Below are 20,080 nucleotides of genomic sequence, written 5' to 3'. Positions count from 1 at the left end.
CTAAAGTTTTCAAATAGTTGTAGTGGAGTAAAAGTATAATATTTGCCTCTGAGATGTAGTGGAGTAGAAGCAAAAGTGCTGAAAATTGGAAATACTCCAGTAAAGTAAAAGTACCTCAAAATTGTACTTAAGTACAGTACTTAAGTAAATGTATTTAGTTACTTTACACCACTGCATCTCGACCAGTGGGTCAAATTCATTTGGGTGGAAGAAGTACTCGGATATTTTACTTAAGTAAAAGTAGCAATACCACAATGTAAAAATACTCTGTTACAAGCAAAAGGCCTGTGCTCAAAATGTTACTTGAGTTCAATCAAAGTAAAAGTACAAAAGTATTGGCATCAAAATATACTTAGTACTGAAATGTTTTAAAATAGCTGATCTACAAGCTCACAATGCCTTGCGAAGCGCGTTGTGAGCTTGTAGATCGGCTATTTTTAAATAGTCTATGTAAAATAGGGCAAATAAATAAATATAAATGTTTTATAATGTCATGATTATATCTGCAAAGTCACTAGTAACTAAAGCGTTCAAATAATTGTAGTGGAGTAAAAGTACAATATTTTCCTCTGAGATGTGGTGGAGTAGAAGTAAAAGTATTGAAAATTGGAAATACTCGAGTAAAGTGAAAAATACCTCAATTGTACTTAAGTACAGTACTTGAGTAAATGTACTTAGTAACTTTCCTCCACAGCACCACCCACAGGCCAGGCATATATACTACAGCGTTTTTAGTTTGTGGCGTTTTCAGTGGTTTCGTGTGGACACACACATTTCTTGAGACGATTCCGTGTGTACGGTAAACTTTTTGAAAACGACTCTGTGACATTTTTTAAAACGTCTCCGTGTGGATGTGGCCTAAATAGAACGCAGATATGCGTCTTTGGCAGCCAATGTGTTAAGCGCCGAGACCGTAGCCCTACGGTCCACGGTCTTTTCGCGCTATAAATGTCCGGGTTCACTTTCGGATTTTTTTTGATCCACTTCCGTTTCCGGTTTGATGACCGGAAACGGAATTATTTGGGATCCGGTTTTGACGATCACGTCCGCTCCCATTCTACAGACGAAACTGAAACTCAATTCTCTTCCTGTAGTTTTTTATCCTCGCATTTCACTGTTTAACGTAATCCGCTCTAACTACAACATGGATGCCCCGTTTGACACGTGATTTTCACTGGGAGATACGTTGAGATGTCGCGGATGTAAACAGACCCTGTACGGCTCAATCTTAAGGATTTTAACAAGATCTATGGCGACATGAAAAAAACTAAAAAACAACAAAAACACCTTGGCACTGGTGAGTACATTATGAGATTAACCTCTGGCGGTCGATGTGTTAATATTTAGAGAATACATATTTTTATTGACATTTTAATAAAATAAATATAGGCGCTGTGGATTCGTCTGTCTCATCGGGACTCAGGGACGGAGGGACCAAATAATAATAATATATAATAATTTGTTATGTTCTGCAAGCACTTAAGTTGCTCTAACATATATGTTGCAAAGTAGCCTGTCTATTAACAATAATAATAATAATAGCCTACTGGCACCGGTGATAAAAACACAACGTCAGACATTCCCCGAAGGTTGGATTCCAAGCTCTTAACCTTGGATTTCCTTTCAATAAAACCATATTTGATGGACACATCTGTATCACCTACCTGTTACTGATTTGAGAGAATTTTATATTATTGCAATCAGTTCATTATTTCCTTTGTAATCCATGAATAAAACTGAAGTGTGTCATTTGGAGCGAATGGCATGGCGCAGCATTGACGTAGCATTTTAATTCCTGGATAAATCTTTAATAATAAGATATATTTGTCTGTCATCGCGAGACTACAGTTGTTGACCGCTGTGAATAGACAGTCTCGCGATGACAGCTGCGTTTTTACCGTCTTAATGCGTTTTCATGTGGACAGAGAGATTTTTATAAACGGGGCCGTGTAGACGCGGAGGTTTACAAAAACGAAAACGATAAATCTGCGTTTATGAAAATACCCGTGTACGTGTGGACGAAGCCTAAAATGTCATGATCCTCCTGACAACCCTATTGGTAGCTTCATGTCACTGCTGGCTTCCATTGGAAAAGCCTGTTGCTTTTATGGCTGCTAGAGTGTGAACGCAGCATCATGTTTAACCCATTTAGACCTGAGGCCCATTTGAAAAACGCCTTCTAAATCCTAACCTAAGTTTTAATGTAATATATTAGATGTTGCTATATACATAGCAACATCTAAAGTGACAAGGATGCTTTCCCGGTTGTAAAGGTATAACAACCTATAGGCTTTGGTTTGTACTAGGCTGAAAAGAGCCAATCTACAAGCTCACAACGTATCGCATCGTGAGTTTGTAGATCGTCTATTTTCGGCGAGTGCCACTGTTGTATGACGTAGTATAAATAAGGCTTTTAAGCACCAAGCTTGTTTTCTGTGAAGTTGCTCGTAAATATTGGTAGTTGTTGGTTGTGGTTTTTTTGGGCTTGCTTCCTAATTGTTGTTTAAATCAGTGGTTCTCAAACATGTTCATGTCCCAAATTAATATGTATTTGTCCGCAGACCCCCGATCTGAAAATGTTTAGTGCCAAGGACCCACCATAGATTTGTGTTGTTAAAATGTTTCAAAAACATGTCCAAATATTTAACTTTATTTTCCCAAGATGTTTTGAATCTACAAGCTCACAATGCTTTGCAATGTGACTCATTGTGAACTTGTAGATTATAGGGTTAAAGTGTTTTGCTGGGTATCACCCTGTGTGTGTGGCCTAATCGCTTCTTAACACATTGACTGCCAAGATATTAAACATAGTTTTCTATCCCCGTGCCGGCGTATAATTACCTCAATCCGATGATATTTGAAACGCCGTGGAACCGACATTGTGTAAAAAAAACACACGGAAAAAGTTTCCTGTGAGTAGACGGAAGGATCTGTGTATCCATGGGAACAACAAGTTTCCAACCGTGATCCGCCATTTTGGAGCTTTGGTCCGCTGAAAACGGGTGGTTTTCAATGGAAAAAAAAGAAACTGAGTTACAGCCGTTTTTCTGAAAATCCCATCATTGGGGCGGATGGAAGTGACGTTTTTTGGAATGACGTCACATCCACATTGTTCTTCTCTGAGAGACGATCGATCATTCCAAAGCTGTGTTAGGTCGCCCCTTGTGGAATTTTCCCCCAAAAATGTAAAAACGAGTTAACTCGATCTAGGCAATCAAGCGATGGATTCTAAAAACGAGTTGACTCGATCTAGGCAATCAATGTGTTAAAGGCTTGTTTTCATAGACCTAGTTGTTTGTTTCTCTTGCAAAATCGGATAAAACTGGATGACAGTTGAAGTGACAGCTGAAAGACAAGCACAGATGTATTACCAGACAGTGAGCTGCAAGACCAATACATATGAAGGAGATTAGCCGGATTATGAACATTATACAACTCTTGATCTCACACTTACATTTTCACAATTTTTGTATTGTCAGGGTTGTCTTTTCAACATTTAAATGCTCTAACAATGCTTTGAATAATAAGCAAGTTGAACGTTCTCTGTTTGTCTTTCAAACATGACTAGTCCTGTCACAATTATTACATAATCGGCTAATCACAATTATTTGACATAATGTGACACGTTGTGAGCTCGTACATCGGCTATTTTCTTTTACAGTTTGAAATGATAGTCATTAAATATGTCAGTCATTTCTTTGTATTTTTCAGTTATTTGTCATATCTGCAATTTCCTTTACAGAAATATATATTTTTTTAATGTTCCAATGTTCAAACACACTTAAATCGTTAAATCACAATTATTTGTGTGTCAATTAATCGTCAAGTATAATGTTATAATTGTGACGACCCTAAATCTGAGCTGTTCTCTTTGGTTGTTCAGGACACAACGTCGACGTCTATCCAAGCAGCAGACAGTACGGCCATCAACGGTAGCATCACACCCACAGATAAAAGGTATGTTCATGTTCACATTCATGGCTGCTATAGTGAGTCAAAGTCTGGAGGGTCTTTGAGCAAAGTCATAGATCCTTAACATTCTCCAATCATAATCCATAGTCGGTAACGATAGAATATTTGTTCCAGGCTGTTCTCCCCTTCGAATCTCAAATCTTATCTACACTATACTGTTTCCACCAACTGGCTAAAAAACACACTGTTGCTCCGTTGGTGCAGGGGTAAAGTACCTGTCCACCACTGTGGTGTTAGGGGTTTGAAGTTGAATCCAAACACTGGTTTATATCCAAAACACATTTGGCTGTGTATAATTGCCTACTGAGTAAACCAAAAAGTGAGAAGAATAAGACAATTATTCAATAAGTTTAAAAGCTCATATACAACATTATTGGAGTAAAAAATAGTAAAAAAAACAACAAATACAAAACAATGCATTGTTGACAGTTTATTTTTCTTACAAAACATAGTATTGTTTACAGTTTCCTGTCTTTTCTGGTAAGGCCAGTGGGCCCAGTTTCTATAGTGTTCATGTATGGTTCTGGGAGCTGGATAAAATCCTTCCGCTTACCCATAGCTATGCATATTAGTCTTTCCAAACGGATACAGTTCTTAAGCTCACTTTGCCAAATGTTTAATGTTAGAGAGTGTTTTGACCTGAAGAAGTCCAAAATCCACAATTTTAAGCTGGTTTGCTGTCCATATAAAGTCATTTGTGTGTATGTCAGTGCTTGGCACTTAAAGGGACTTGAAAGGGTGTTTGTGACTAAAAAGTACCGTTGTCAACCAAATGTATTAGAAAAGTTTTTAAAACATGCATCATTCCAATCTTGTCAAAATGTTTTTCAATGTCCAATTTCCAAGCATTTAGTTTATCTATTGTTGCTGCTATATGTAACCAACATAATATAATGTGCAGATATGTGTACTCTCCCCTCTAAATGTGTAATTATTGTTGATCTGTTTGGTGCTAGTGTGCACAGTTCCATATATATAGATACAGTTCCATATATCACTCACTAGTGCTAGTGAGTAAAGGAGCATGGAAGCACCTTATAACATGTTTCACATGGTTCCTGTATTCTTCAGCAACAGACTGAGTTTTGGGTTCATTCTTGTTCTCCAGGATAGGCTTCCTGGGGCTGGGGCTGATGGGAAGTGGCATTGTTTCGAATCTATTAAAGATGGGTCATGTGGTCACCGTGTGGAACCGCACCGCAGAAAAGGTACCTGGACAATGACATGACATCTGTACCCAATACTAGGGTCTTCATCTCTAGATTATTTCAAACGTTTGCCTCGATTGCAAAATAAATTGCAGATCTACACGATCTCACAATGCTTTAAAAAAAAAAACGGCTCCTAGATTAATCAATTTACATACATGAGTAAGATTAACTCAGTTATTGGTTGTAAATTTCAATATATTTTTGGTTAATTTCCCAGCCCTTGTCTCTTGAAATTATTCCATTATTATTATTGTTTACTGGTTCATAATTTTGTTAATTTGAAAGTACTGTATACCACAGTGACATAAGAATGAAAAATTAAAAACCAGAAAAGCATTGGTCCACGTGTCACAGGGACATTGTGTACTGCACATTGCACACCCTCATTTCTCATTAATAATATTATTTAATTGACTTCTGTGTCAATAATATGCTGATGCACGTGGGTTTTTTTCCCCCCAAGATGCACCTGTTTCTTCAGTCAGCTGACTTGTTAACCACTTGAACCCCAGCATCCATATTCTGGGGGCAACATTGTCCAAACATAGCAGATCAGGCTTGTAGATTTGATGTAGAGGAGAAAAAGTGGTCCAAGTACAGAGACGATTCACTAAGTCTAGAGGGTTTAACCCTTTAAGACCTGGAACGCATCTGTGTCATTTTAAGATTTCTTTGGCTATTCAAAAATAGCAGATATACAAGCTCATAACGCGGCACAGAGTGCTGCGCTATGAGCTTGTAGATCTGCTATTTTTGAAAAATCGTGAAAATGTGTGCAAATCTTTGAATATATATGTATTCTTAAATCATTTTGAACTCAAATCTTTGCTTCTGGGGATTCTACAAATGTCTTCTAAATCCTTACAGTTTCTTGAAAAAAACGTATGTTGCTATAATATCAGTGGTGCTCAAACTTTGTGAAGGACCACCAAAATTAAATGTATTTGGCTGTGGACCCCCATTTGAATTTTTTTTTTTCAGGGACCCCCAGAAGCAAAGATATGAGTTGAAAATGAATATTATATTCAAAGATTTGCAAACATTTTCATGATTCTTCAAAAAGTAGCAGATCTACAAGCTCATAGCGCGGCACCGAGTGCTGTGCTATGAGCTTGTTTATCTGCTATTTTTTAATAGCCAAAGAAATATAAAAATGACACACAGATGCGTTCCCCGTCTTAATGGGTTAATAATGCAGACATTTCACACATGCATACATCATTTCCAAAAGCATGAAAACAAACTTACACCTTTTTATTTACATGATCTGTAAATTGTAAAAGTTAAACATTTCGACGTTGCCTTTTGTGTTCCAGTGTGACCTGTTCATCCAGGAAGGGGCCAGGTTAGGACGGACCCCCGCTGAGGTGGTCTCCATGTGTGACATCACCTTCTCCTGTGTCTCTGACCCCAAGGCTGCCAGGGATGTGAGTACAGGAGAACATTCTAGCAGACAGTGGAGGAAAGCAAGGTATGCTTTTGTGCAACATGTTTGAAATGTTGGAATACCTACAGACAGACATGGCCTCACGCCCCCCCCCCCCCCATGTGATCTTTGGTAGCCTGGTTCCAGACGAATCTGCCTTTGCAAAATTGCATCGCACTTTAGCCCTCGGCAGATTAGGTCTGGCCCCCCTCCATAGAGATTCCATTTCTCTCCCTCCGCAGTTGTGCGGAACCAACCAGGGCCCAGTATCCAAATGTGGGCGGGCTTATCACCTTATTTGGAGCAATGACGTACAAGGAAGCACTGCTCTGATTGGTTCGTGAACAAGAAAGCACTGCTCTGATTGGTTTAGGTCTAACCAATAGAGTCCGTTTGGATCTTTTTGTAACCGCCCCTTGGAAAAAAATCTATCGTTGATAGGGACCAGACTAATATCCACGCAGTGTGTCGTGTGATATTGTCTGGCCACGCGAGGCTAGATCTTTGGTGCTCCCCGAAGGGGGGCCTGTTACCCTAGGTTGGGAAACACTGTATGAGGGCATGCCTCCAGGTCATTGTTAATTTTGTCGACTTTTTTCACTGACGAAAGCCAAATAAAAACTGCTATGATGACTAAAACTGGCTAAATATAATATATATATATATATATATATATATATATATATATATATATATATATATATATATATATATATATAATATATATGATATGATATGACAATTTTGTCAACAAATATGACAATTTTGTCAACAAATAAAAACCAGACTAAAATGTTAGGGAGGGACTAGTGGAGATCCAGAAGAGATCCAATAGAACTAAGACGAGTCATTTTATGCTTGGCTGTGCATGGATGTCACGCTCCGAAAATAGCCGATCTACAAGCTTGTGAGCTTGTAGATCGGCTATTATAAATCGGGCATTACGACGCCATCAATGCCTGCCAAAATACAATTTTGACGATTTAAATCAACTTCAGATTTAGTCAGCCAAAACTAGACTGAAAAATTCAACTTTTCAGATGACTAAAATGTGACTAAAGCTAAATAGGATTGTATTAAAAAAGACTATGACTAAAACTAAATCAAAATGTGCTGTCAAAATAAACCCTGGTGGAGATTGTCATATAATGTCCATGCAGCAAATATCAGCCATTCTGGTTGTGACAGAGACGATGTTTTCCACATGTGTGCAGTTGGTGATGGGGCCCAGTGGAGTGCTGCAAGGCATCAGACCAGGAAAATGCTACGTGGAGATGTCTACCGTCGACCCAGAGACCATCACAGAGCTGTCACAGGTACACACATACACACGTGCACGCGCACACACATACACACACATTATATCCTTGTGAGGGTATCAAAATTTTTTCTGAATGCCATTTTTTTTACATTGTGGCATTCTAACTGTAAGCCTAAAACTGACAATCGGCAATTTTTCGGTGCTCAACACCAGCGTGCGACTAAGCATAAATCAGGCATGACTATCTCTGATCACTAAACCTAACTTCTAAATTGTTAAATCTCTAAACATCTTTTTTTTAAACTACGAAACAAACAACCATTTCTCTTCTGAGGAGTCGGACCAGGAAAATGGTCCTCACAACGTCTATTTATCACATTCTACTATACTTGTGGGGACATTTGGTTATTTGGTTAGTTATACAAACGCGCGCGCACACACACATTTTGAGCTTGCATCAGATGCTTCTTGAATCCATGGCCATGGCCCTCTCACGTCTGTACAGAAACATAAGAATACACACATTACATTTCACATTTTGGGGGGAAACCTTGGAACATTTCTGCCCATAATGACATGGTTTCAAGCCGGCCAACATTTTACAATCTTAAAATTGTAATTACAGAGAGAGTGTAATTCTGCCTTGTAAATGTTGAGAACATGAAACTCTACTCTTCAGACATGAAGGGTATTCGACCAAGCACGCGGTGCTCATGGAAATGTATAAAAACATTGGACTCATTTGGTTTCCAGTACGACGAAGGTGGCACTTGGAGTCTGAATTCAGGGAAAAGTAGCCTCTAGGGCTGTCACGATCATGACATTTTACATGAAGATTAGTTGTCATGCAAATTAACGATTTAATTGTGTTTTTGTCGTTGAACACAAATTAATACATTAAAAAAAAAATCCTGTTTGGCTTTTAGGCTTTGAAGTTGCACAGGGCAGATTTGACAAATAACCAAAACATACAAAGAAATTACTTGACATATGTAATAACTTTAATAACTTTTTTAAAAAAAACATGAATTAATTAGCCGATCTACAAGTTCACAACGCATCGCAATGCGTTGTGAACTTGTAGATCGGCTATTTCCACCATTTTTGAAAATGTTTTGCAACATGAAACTGATTATGACAATTACACATAATTACCATTATCAAAAATAATTGCGATTAGGCAATAATGTAATTATTGTGACAGGCCTTGTAGCCTGGTGTTGTTTTCGTACTGAGCTGACAAGTGCGATGCCTATATTCTAGAATTCCCCAAGTTTATTTTGTTTTTGAAAAAAGATAGTCAGTGAAAGAAGGTAGTCGACGAACATTTTTCGTCATAGTCGACAAATTAACTGATCCCAGTCTAGGAATACTGAAGCCCCAAAAATATGAGAACCACTGCTTTCTGCTGATGATTCTGTTCTCGTGTGTGTGTGTGTGTGTCTAGGTGATCACGTCGCGGGGTGGTCGTTTCCTGGAGGCTCCGGTAGCAGGCAGCCAGCAGCTGTCCAACGATGGCATGCTGGTCATCCTGGCAGCCGGAGACCGCACCGTCTATGAGGACTGTAGCAGCTGTTTCCAGGCCATGGGCAAGACCTCCTTCTTCCTAGGTATACTTTTTCTCCTCAGCATGCAGCCAAGTGCTGACCAGATTTTTGCAAGAGAAACGAGCGGCCAGGTCTATGAAAACAAGTCCAAAAGCAGCAACTAGGGCCGCATGATCACACACACACACACACACACACACACACACACACACACACACACACACACACACACACACACACGGGGACCCCAGCAAAATGACTTAACCCATTAAGACCTGAGGCCGATTCTACAAATGCCTTCTAAATCTTCTAAATTTTTTTCGTGCCAAGGACCCCCTACATTATATGTAGTTGGCAGCGGACCCCCCCATATGATTGTTTTGTGCGAGGGACCCCCAGAAGAGAAGATTTGTGTTAAATAAATTCTAAGCGATTTTTCAAAAATGGCAGATGTATGTATGACAGTGACGTGCTGCCAGATTGTAGATCTGCTATTTTTGAATAGCCAACACTAAAATCTAAAATTACACCGATGCTTGCCTAGTTTTAATGGGTTAATATTGCATCAAAATCCGTTTTACGATTTAGGCATTTAGCAGACACTCGTAATCCAGAGCGATTTACAGTAAGCAAAGGTAAACACAATGTACATCAAATGCATAGACAGTGCAGTGCCTCAGTATCTAGTGTCATAGGTAAACCAAGAACATCATCAGTCTAAACATTGTATTATCAAAAAATAAATATGTACATTGAAACTATAGGATGTCAGGTCAACAATTGAACCTGGCATCTGTCTAAATAAGATGCTACCTAAATCACATTTTACATAAAACTGCATGGTCGTCGAGGCTTGGCCAAGTGCTACGGGCTAAAGTGGACTCTGAAGAGTTTCTCCATGAGAACCCTAATACATCAACTAATAGCCGATCGACAGCTATTTTCAAATAATCGTATACATATTTAGTACATGTTTGATACATTTTACACAAATCTTGTATGGGGGTCCCGGGCATTAAATATTTTCAGATGGGGGCCTGCGGACAAACGCATATAAATTTTGGGATCCTTGACATGTTGTTGACAATGTTTGAGAACCACTGGTTTAAACAACATCAGGAGGGAAACCCAAAATAAGCAACTACACTTTGGAAACAAGCCCCAAAGAAACGCAATCCGCAACTACACTTTACAGTTGGTGCTTGCTGAATCTGTCTTGAGAGACTACCAGTACCGCCTAAATGATTAATAGTTATAGTTCCTCTGTAACTATGAGGATGGACAAATGGAACCAAATGGGTCTATTTGGTTCCATTTGTACACCCTCAGAGTTACATAAACACTGACCATTTTACTGTGTAGATTGATGTCCAGGAGTTAGAAAAATAAAACATAATAATGGGGTCCATGGCCTGATGCATATCATCACTGTCTGGTGGAAACCTCTTGTCCTAAACCTCTACTTTTCAGGATTCAAATTCAAAAATAGCAAAAGTAGCAGATCTACAAGCTCAAAACACGTCGCTTTGCGCCACATTTTGAGCTTGCAGATCTTCTACTTTTGATGCTTTTGTCTGAAGCTGTATGGTCAAGTAGGATAAACACAAAAAGTTAGAATATATGGAGATAAGAGGTTTCTGCCCAACAGCGATGACATCAAACTGGGAGTCTGGTCACAGGGGCAACAGCTCCAGATTTCCCAGGCAGCATTGATTTAAGGGGCTTCCTTTCACACTGTTTCACAAATCCCACATTAGGACTTGGCCATACTACATAATTCAGTGGTGAGATTGTATTTTGCCTTAGTCCATGAGTTTGATTTAGAGCAGGGGTTTTCAACAGTAACTGAGGGGTCCTCAGTTACTACAGGGGGGCCCCGAATCTTTTTAGCGATGCAGATTTTTTTATTTTTTTAGCTTGCAACACAATTTTATACAATATGTAGTGGGGGGTCCCTGCTTCATCTCTTTCAGCTAAGGGGTCCTTGGTCTGAAAAATGTTGAAGACCCCTGATGAGAAGGTTATTGTTTTGTTGTTTGTTGAAGGTGAGGCCGGGAACGCAGCGAGGATGATGCTCATACTCAACATGGTGCAGGGAAGCTTCATGGCAACCATCGCCGAGGGGCTGACCCTGGCCCAGGCCACCGGCCAATCACAACAGACCTTATTGGACATCCTCTGTCAGGGTCAGATGGCCAGCACCTTTGTGGACCAGAAATGCCAAAGTAAGTCACACACCAGTGTTAATTTCGTTGAGTAAGACTAAGACGAAAAATACTCGTCAACTAAGCTTTTTCAAAGACTAAGACTAAACGAAGACTAAATGAAAAGTATCCAGTGAAGACGAAGAGTGAGACGGAATATAATGGACACGTTAGTCAACGAATTAGACGAGACGAAAATGTTAGGGCGGGACGAATGGAGAAGAGATCCAATCAGCATTTTTCTTCTTCGATGGTGTAAACAATGACTACTGTATGTTGCCAGATTACTGAGAGAGAAATAAGCAACCAGGTCAATGAAAACAAGCCCAAATAACTAAGAGACTATTAGGCTACATGAGCACTTTAAACCTATACGCAACGGCTATTTGAAAATAGACTATTTGGAAATAGCCGATCTCACAACAAATAAAAAGCAACTACCAATATTTACAAGCAACTTTACAGAAAACGAGGTTGCTTATAATAAGCATACAGGGCAACACTAGTTGTTGACGTGTGTGTTGTGGAACGCCGTCTTTTTGCATTTCTTTAGACAATCAAACACGTCTACACTAGCGTGTGTGTCACCTACATGGTCAATCTATATACCATTTTAAAGATACAGGCCTTGTGATTCAAATTATGCAAACCATTCCAAGATTGGTTCCAAAACTGAAAGCTAAAATCAACGCCAAAGTCCGACATGTTGTTTCATGAAAATAGCAGATCTACAAGCTCACAACACGTCGCACTGCAATGCCTTGTGAGCTTGTAGGTCGGCTAGTTTGGATTTCTGCACAGGTGCACAGGTGCAGGCCATAGCCAAATGGATTGGACGCTCAGGTTTATGCACTGACTGCATACCTTTTCAGGGAGAGCAGGCCTTATACTCATTTTATCTGAGATCAAGGTCATGTACTTATTTCTTATCATTTGATACTAAAAATAAAACAAGACATGTTTCATATTACAACTATAAATCTGTAATGTATTGCACATTCAAACATTCAGACTAAAATACAAAGACTAAAGGCGGTTACACACCGGCGAATATGCGAATATACGCAAAATTCGGACTCGTTCCGAATAATTAAAAGACGCTTTTTTCGCTCCGCAAAACTGGTGTGGAAGCTTGCATTGACTTTATAAGGTTTTAAAAAAAAACGTATTATTCGCATGAAAAAAATCGCCCCGGTGTGTAAGGACCTTTAGACTAAAAGACTAAGACTAAAATATTTTGATATCTAGTCTACTAGACTAAGACTAAAACTAAACTATTTCAGAAGACTAAAATGGGACTAAGACTAAGTGGTGTGTAATTCAAAAGACTAAGACTAAATCAGAATTTGCTGTCAAAATTAACACTATCACACACATACAGTACTGAGTACTATACACCCAGCTGACACCAGTGTTGATTTCGTCGACTAAAACAATGCCGAAAAATGTCTGTCGAATACATTTTTTCACTTACGGAAACGGAATAAAAACTAAGCTATGATGACTAAAACTATGACTAAATATACTAACAATTTCGTCAACAAGTAAAAACTAAATGTTTGGGAGGGACTAGTGGAGAAGAGATCCAGTAGAACAAAGACAAGTCGTCATGGGTGCGTGCGGGTGTCACAGACCAAAAATAGCTGATCTACGAGCTTGTACAGTAGATCTGCTATTTTCGCCGGTGACACGCTGTCTTCACTATGAGGTAGGACCAGAAGGAGTGGAGTAACTGCAGCAGGATCAACAGTAGGTTGAACACCCACCAGGATGGGTAGGGCCCTACGATCTCCAAGCTCTCAAACAAAGTTGTGTTTAGAAGGTGAAAATCAGCCATTTCGATGTCATCACGGCCCGGCAAAATTACATTTTAGTCGAGTAAATCAACTGTAGATTTAGCCGACTAAAATCTTATGACATTTTGTCAACTAAAACTAAAGCATTTCAGGTGACAAAAATATGACTAATACTAAACATAACTTTATTCGAAAGACTATGACTAAAACTAAATACAAATTTGCTGTCAAAATTAACACTGGCTGACCCAATAGTCTGCAATACTAGCTCTGTTATGGAAGAAGTGGATCATTGAACTGCCTCTGTGTTGGCCTGTTGCAATTATTACATAATCACCTGGTTGAAATTACAGATGGCATTTAAACAGACGCTCTTATCCAGAGTTACTTAGAAGTTAATGATTGAAATGGCAGAATAAGCTCACAACACGTCGCGCTGCCACGTGTTGTGAGCTCGGAAAAGAGGTTTGGTGCCGAGGGAAAAAGAGCAGACTAAGTATAGTGCCAAAGGTCAAGTTTTCTAAGTACTGAAAGTTTGAAAAGTCTGAAAATACTCTGACAGTGCTGTCAAACAAGTCTTATGAAACTATCTATGCAAAGGTTTAATCTGCAACACAATGTTATACAATATAGTGTGTGTGTGGGGGGGGTCTTTGACCTGAAAAACGTTGAAGGCCCCTGCTCTAAAGTATTAAGTTCCACAGCACACTCTTGACATGTAACAAAGTGGTCTCAGTGTTGACCAGGCCACCTCTCTGTGTCAGATATCTTACAGGGGAACTTTAAACCAGACTACTATTTGAAACACATCCAGAAGGACCTGAGGCTGGCCATCTCCATGGGCGACGGAGCCAACCACCCCACCCCCATGGCAGCAGCAGCCAATGAGGTGAGACAACACTGTCTACACTGTCATATCATAGCGAGTGCCACGCTATGAGCTTGTAGATCTGCTATTTTTGAAAAAATATTGTGAAAATGTATGCAAATCTTTGAATATATATAGATTTTGTATTCAAATCTTTGCTTCTGTATAACATTTTGAAAGGGTGGTCCGTGGACAAATGCATATCATTTTGGGGGTCCTTGACATGAAAAAAAGTTTTAGAACCACTGATTATAGCAACATAGGTTTTTTTTCCCCAAAAAAAATAGGATTTAGATTTAGCCAGAAGCAAAGATTTGAGTTACAAATGTTCGTTTAAAAAAAAAAATATATATATATATATATTTTTTTTAAATAGCAGATCTACAGGCTTCTTGCCGCGCTATGAGCTTATACATCTGTTATTTTTGAATAGCCAAAGCAATCTAAAATGACACAGATGCGTTCCCGGATTGAATGATTTAAAAACAAAATAGTATATTGACTTATTACAATGATCTCAAATTGCGATTAGGTGGTTATGGGATCATTGTGACAGGCCTACTTTCTGCCATGCGTTGCTGTGGTAAAGACACTCTTCTTCCCAGTGCTTGTGAGCATCACACTCTGCATGTATTTTTTGGGCAGAGTGCTCTGAGCGCTTCAAGCTGAAAATAGTTTTGGGGAGGACGCTCGGTAGGGCAATGGTTTCCAAACTGGGGGTCGCCAAATGATTTTGGGGGGTCCCTAGATGATTATCTAACGTGCAACATTGTTTTCTCACTCAACTGTAAACAAACCAACATACAGTATATGTGTATACAGGGTATCTGCACATTTCTAAAGTGACAATTTAAGGACCTTTTTAAAAAAAAAAAAAACACTAATAAGTCCATTACTACGTCAAAGGTAATCAATAGGGCTGGGACTCCATTAAAAACAGTTATCTAATTAATTAGAGGCTTTGTAATTAATTACTCGAAATGTATCGCATGTTTAAGTTTTTCAGTTAAAACAAATAACTGGTATATGAGCGAATCATCATTGGTATATGAGTGAATCAATGGGTGCATCAATCAATAAGTTTAAGCAACAAAAGATTATTTTTTTTTAAATCATGGTGGTACTAAACAAACCAACAGATCAGTGCAAGTTTTACCATAAAGTGCAGCAATTTTAGGAATATATTCAGAGATTCAGGTCCATGCTTCCGTCAGAGTTTTTTTTAATCTAAATTTCCCATCCACTGGGCCAAGCAAAGCAGTCTGATTGGCGGCTTCTCCCATTGCGTGCACTGGGGTTTGTTGTCTGTTGGTTGGTACACTAGTATGATCGGTATGCCTGAAATTCGTCCAGTGAGAAAGATTCTGTGGTGAAAAAAATAAGCACGATTAAAATGCAATTTTTCCCAGACCTAGTAATCAACAAACTATACTATAAAAAATGTATCCGTTACTGAGTCAAACTACATTTAAACTACATTCAACTCCTACAATTCCAAGTGCTTGTCAGGGTGGGGGGTCCCCAGTTCAAATATGATTATTTTGGGGGGTTTTGGGAACCCTTGGCATAGGGGTAAAGTACACGTACACCACCGTGGAGTCTAGGGGTTTGAATCCACCGTGGTGCTTGGTGGAGCGTCTATACAAACATAATTGGCCCGTGTTCGGGGGAGGGAAGCCGGAGGGGAGGGTGATATTTGTCCCGGCACGTGTTTCTACAGGCTGGGGTTGAGTGGTGAGGAATAGGACGGAGGTGCTGTCCTTCCGGTGGGGGCTCCTCACTGGCACATGGGCTAGTAGAACACAACAGCAGTGGCAAGCGATAGATAGATTGATAGATCGATAGATAGATAGCTAACATGAGAATGAGTGATCAAGATGCGTATGCATGTAGCCATATCTTGGTCAGTCGCTAGCATCAGTCGAGGCAGAAGGTGGCAGGAAGGGGTACAGAGAGAAAGTGCTAGGGGTTGAGGTGGAGTCTTAACCTTTTAAGACCGGGAACGCTATAAACTTGTAGATCTGCTATTTTAGAAAAATCGTGATAATTTGTGCAAATCTTTGAATGTATATATTTTTAAAGCAAACATTTTTAACTCTGTTACAACTTCTGGGGGTCCCTGGAAGTATTTTGAGATCGGGGTCCACGGCCAAATACATTTTGACAACCACTGATATTATAGCAACATACTAGGATAGGATTAGGATTTACAAGACATTTGTAGAATCCCCAGAAGCAAAGATTTGAGTTGCAAATGTTTGCTTTAAAAATAGACCCACATTTTTTTTTTTAGAATAGCAGATCTACAAGCTAATCGCTATTAGCTTGTAGATCTACCATTTTTGAATAGCCCAAAGAATTTTTGAATAGCCCATAGATCTGCTATTTTTGAGCAGCCCAGACTGCAGCAGGGAAATTGGGAGCTGAGTCTGAAGTTCTAACTGCAATGAGGAGTCTATTCCACAGTTTAGGAGCCAGGAGGGAGAAGAGTCTGGGACGTGTGGAGCGTTGTGTGTGTGTGTGTGTGTGTGTGTTGACCATTTGTGCATTGTTTTGTCTCCCTGCAGGTGTACAAGAGGGCCAAGGCGTTGGACCAGTCGGACAACGACATGTCGGCCGTCTACAGAGCCTACATTCACTAGAGCCAGATCTGCACCTCTCCTCTGGACCAGCTACACTTTAACTTTCTCCTTTTTACTTTGCTTATTACTTCCTCCCTCTCTCTAATGATTTTTTTGTTTCTCCTTTTGCCTGGCGCCAGTTCTGCCCGATTTATGCTCTGTTTTTTTGCGTGGCCGGTTGTCGCGCGCGCCGAAAATAGCCGATCTGCAAGCCTCGGCCGCACGGTATGAAGTTCCCTGCCCATAACCACTTAAACCCTGTATGGTTGAACGGAGTCGCGCACGGCTCTATACTAGCGTCTTTTCGCTCTACATGAAATATCTTAAAATAGCCGATGATCAAGCTCACAACGCGTTGTGAGCTTGACCAGCGGCTATTTTATGCGGACGTTTTCCCAGAGTACGAATGTTAGGGTTTTGAAGTGGTTAATGCACAACACGATAAAGACTGGCGTTCAAGTCACTCGACCGTGGTTTTTGATGATCCTGTCGTCGCCGAACCTCGGGTCTTTCCTCTCGCCTAACGGAGCTGGCACAGGCGCGGCGAGAGGAAAGGATTCCGTGCGGGCGTTGGGCGATGGCTCTCAGAACCTCCCAAGGTGTCTTTCTCTCGTGTTGTTGTTCTTCTTCACAATGTGGACTTGTAGGAATGGGATGATAATCGTTATTATCGTTTATCGTGATTAAAAAAAACGCTGACAACAATGGTATTGCTTAGATTTAAGGTGGCATTTTAAAACTAATTTTAAGCATATTTTTGATTACCGCGATAATATCGTTAATCACAATTATTTTGGCCCCAATTAATCGTGACATGAAATTTCCATAGTGTCTCATCCCTACTAGAATGCTGCTCCTGGGTTCTGGGTAATGCGCGCGCAATAGTTAAGCAGACTGTATAACTGGTTAATGTTCCGAAATTGTGATTTTAGTTTTTCGTAAAAGTCGTCAATTAACACCTTTTATTTGGTCAGCTGTCGGCCCTTTATAACTTGTCTCCACATCGTCACACAAGGGTTAAAGGCATAGCACTTAACTTTGCCCTGTGCTTAGACAACAAAATCATTTCCCTCTATGCCAGCAGTTTATCAGCCACGGGAGTAGTGTGGTGGTGTTTACCTGCAGAAAGGACAGCTGCACGCTGGCTGAGCTTACAGATCGGCTATTCTCGGCTCGCCACGCTGGCGCGGAAATGTATGTATAAATCAGGTTTGTTTTGTTAACCCACTAAGACCGGGAACTCATCCGTGTGTAATTTTTTGATTTCTTTGGGCTATTAAAAAATAGCATATATACAAGCTATGAGCTATCTGCTATTTTTTTGAAAAGTCGTTGAATATATATATATATATATATATATATATATATATATATATATATATATATATATATATATATATATATATATATGCCAGTATGGATGGATATATATATATATATATGCCAGGATGGATATATATATATATATCCATCCATACTGGCATATATATATATATATATATATATATATATATATATATATATATATATATATATATATCCATCCATCCATACTGGCATATATATATATATATATATATATATATATATATATATATATATATATATATATATATATATATATATATATATATATATATATATATATATATATATATATATATATATATATATATATATATATATATATATATATGCCAGGATGGATATATATATATATATATATATATATATATATATATATATATATCCATCCATCCATCCATCCATCCATACTGGCATATATATATATATATATATTTTGGCCAGTATGGATGGATTGATATGTGAAAAACAGCGACAAGAGATTGACGAGTTGAAGAAGAAGCTGAAAGAGTATGAGGACAACAAGAAGGAAATCTCTATGCCTGGGGATTTTAACATGATCGCCTCTCAGAAACAAGCAGAGTTTAAAAAGGTGTCCGAATCCGTTGCAGACAATGGGGGGAGGGGGGTCCGCGGACAAATATGCTACATATCATTTTGGGGGTCCTAGACATAAAATGTTTGAGAACCACTGATATATAGCAACATAAAATATATATAATCAAACATTTTCAAAAATGTTCACGATCTCTCTAAAAAAAAAATAGCCGAAGAAATCCGAAAATGACACACGGATGCATTCCCGGTCTTAAAGGGTTAAGAGGCAACCTTGAGCATTGCACTGACGTTGATTTAAATATAATGCTATATGAATGCTCCGCGTAGAGGTTGCACTGCTGTGTCTCCTGGCTCTGTCTGTTGCCAGGCGAGACGCCCCTCTCTTATGAATTTTGACGGTAAATTAAGTTAAAGGTGCAGTAAGTGATTATTTCTTGGTTAAAATAAGTGTTGAATAGTTCTATATTCTGATAATTGTTTGTTCAGTAACGGGGGTCTCCCTGTCTCTTCGGGTCTTGGTAAACAGAAAATGCATATTTAGGTTGGCAATTGTAGGATCAGGAGAGAGAACTCATGCAGGATAAATAAGTGAAATTGGAGGTGAACACAATTGGATCTGAAACGCTTTAAAATTGAAGCTCATAAATGGGTACTCTCTCCTGAAATTGGCAACCAACCTCAAAATGTATTTTCTGTTTAATAAAAAGCTGGAGAGACATGGAGACCCCTAGTACTGAACAAACACTCTATAGCAATGATTACAATCACAATATAGAGCACCACTTAAACCCTCTACTTAGTAAAATGGACCCGAGTTGCTACTGCACTTGGTACGCTCTTTTTTGTGTCCGTCTACACCAAATCTCTCAGAAATAGCCGACGTACAGGTTGTAGATCGGCTCTTTTAGGCGAGCGTTCCCCTCCCAGAATATGGGATGCTGGGGTCCAAGTGGTTTATCATTTTATCAACAAAAAAACTTTGTATAACTTACGCTACCTTTAGCGAGCATCTGCCAACGCCTTGCCATCGTGAAGTTGCGTTGGAATCACAGCGGATAGATGGCACGGACGTTTGGCTTTGGTAGGAGCACAGGTTAACGAGATGTATCACTCCTGTGCATATTATTGTTATTATTATTAGGTTGTTAATTCTGTGTGGAGGTTGTTTTATTATGTCCTGAATCCCACGAATACAAAAAATAATCTGTGGATTTTTTCTTTTTTTCCTTTATATATTAACCTGAAGACAAA

General features: G+C 39.1%; 1 protein-coding gene across 2 annotated transcripts in view; it reads left to right on the top strand.

The window, feature by feature from the left end:
* Positions 1-18,230, top strand: part of glyr1 (glyoxylate reductase 1 homolog (Arabidopsis)) — a 43,711-nt gene extending 25,481 nt beyond the window's left edge. For both annotated transcript variants that reach the window (XM_080447328.1, XM_080447327.1), the window contains 8 exons: positions 3,884-3,957; positions 5,081-5,180; positions 6,500-6,610; positions 7,824-7,925; positions 9,318-9,480; positions 11,463-11,642; positions 14,182-14,306; positions 16,853-18,230. In XM_080447328.1, the coding sequence (XP_080303454.1) occupies positions 3,884-3,957; positions 5,081-5,180; positions 6,500-6,610; positions 7,824-7,925; positions 9,318-9,480; positions 11,463-11,642; positions 14,182-14,306; positions 16,853-16,927 (930 nt within the window). In that variant the 3' untranslated portion in view covers positions 16,928-18,230. The remainder of the gene's footprint in view (positions 1-3,883; positions 3,958-5,080; positions 5,181-6,499; positions 6,611-7,823; positions 7,926-9,317; positions 9,481-11,462; positions 11,643-14,181; positions 14,307-16,852) is intronic.
* Positions 18,231-20,080: the final 1,850 nt, after the last annotated feature.

Source organism: Gymnoscopelus braueri (assembly GCF_963280865.1).
Source record: "Gymnoscopelus braueri genome assembly, chromosome: 13".
NCBI lineage: Eukaryota > Metazoa > Chordata > Actinopteri > Myctophiformes > Myctophidae > Gymnoscopelus > Gymnoscopelus braueri.
This window is presented reverse-complemented; position numbering and strand designations above follow the sequence as displayed.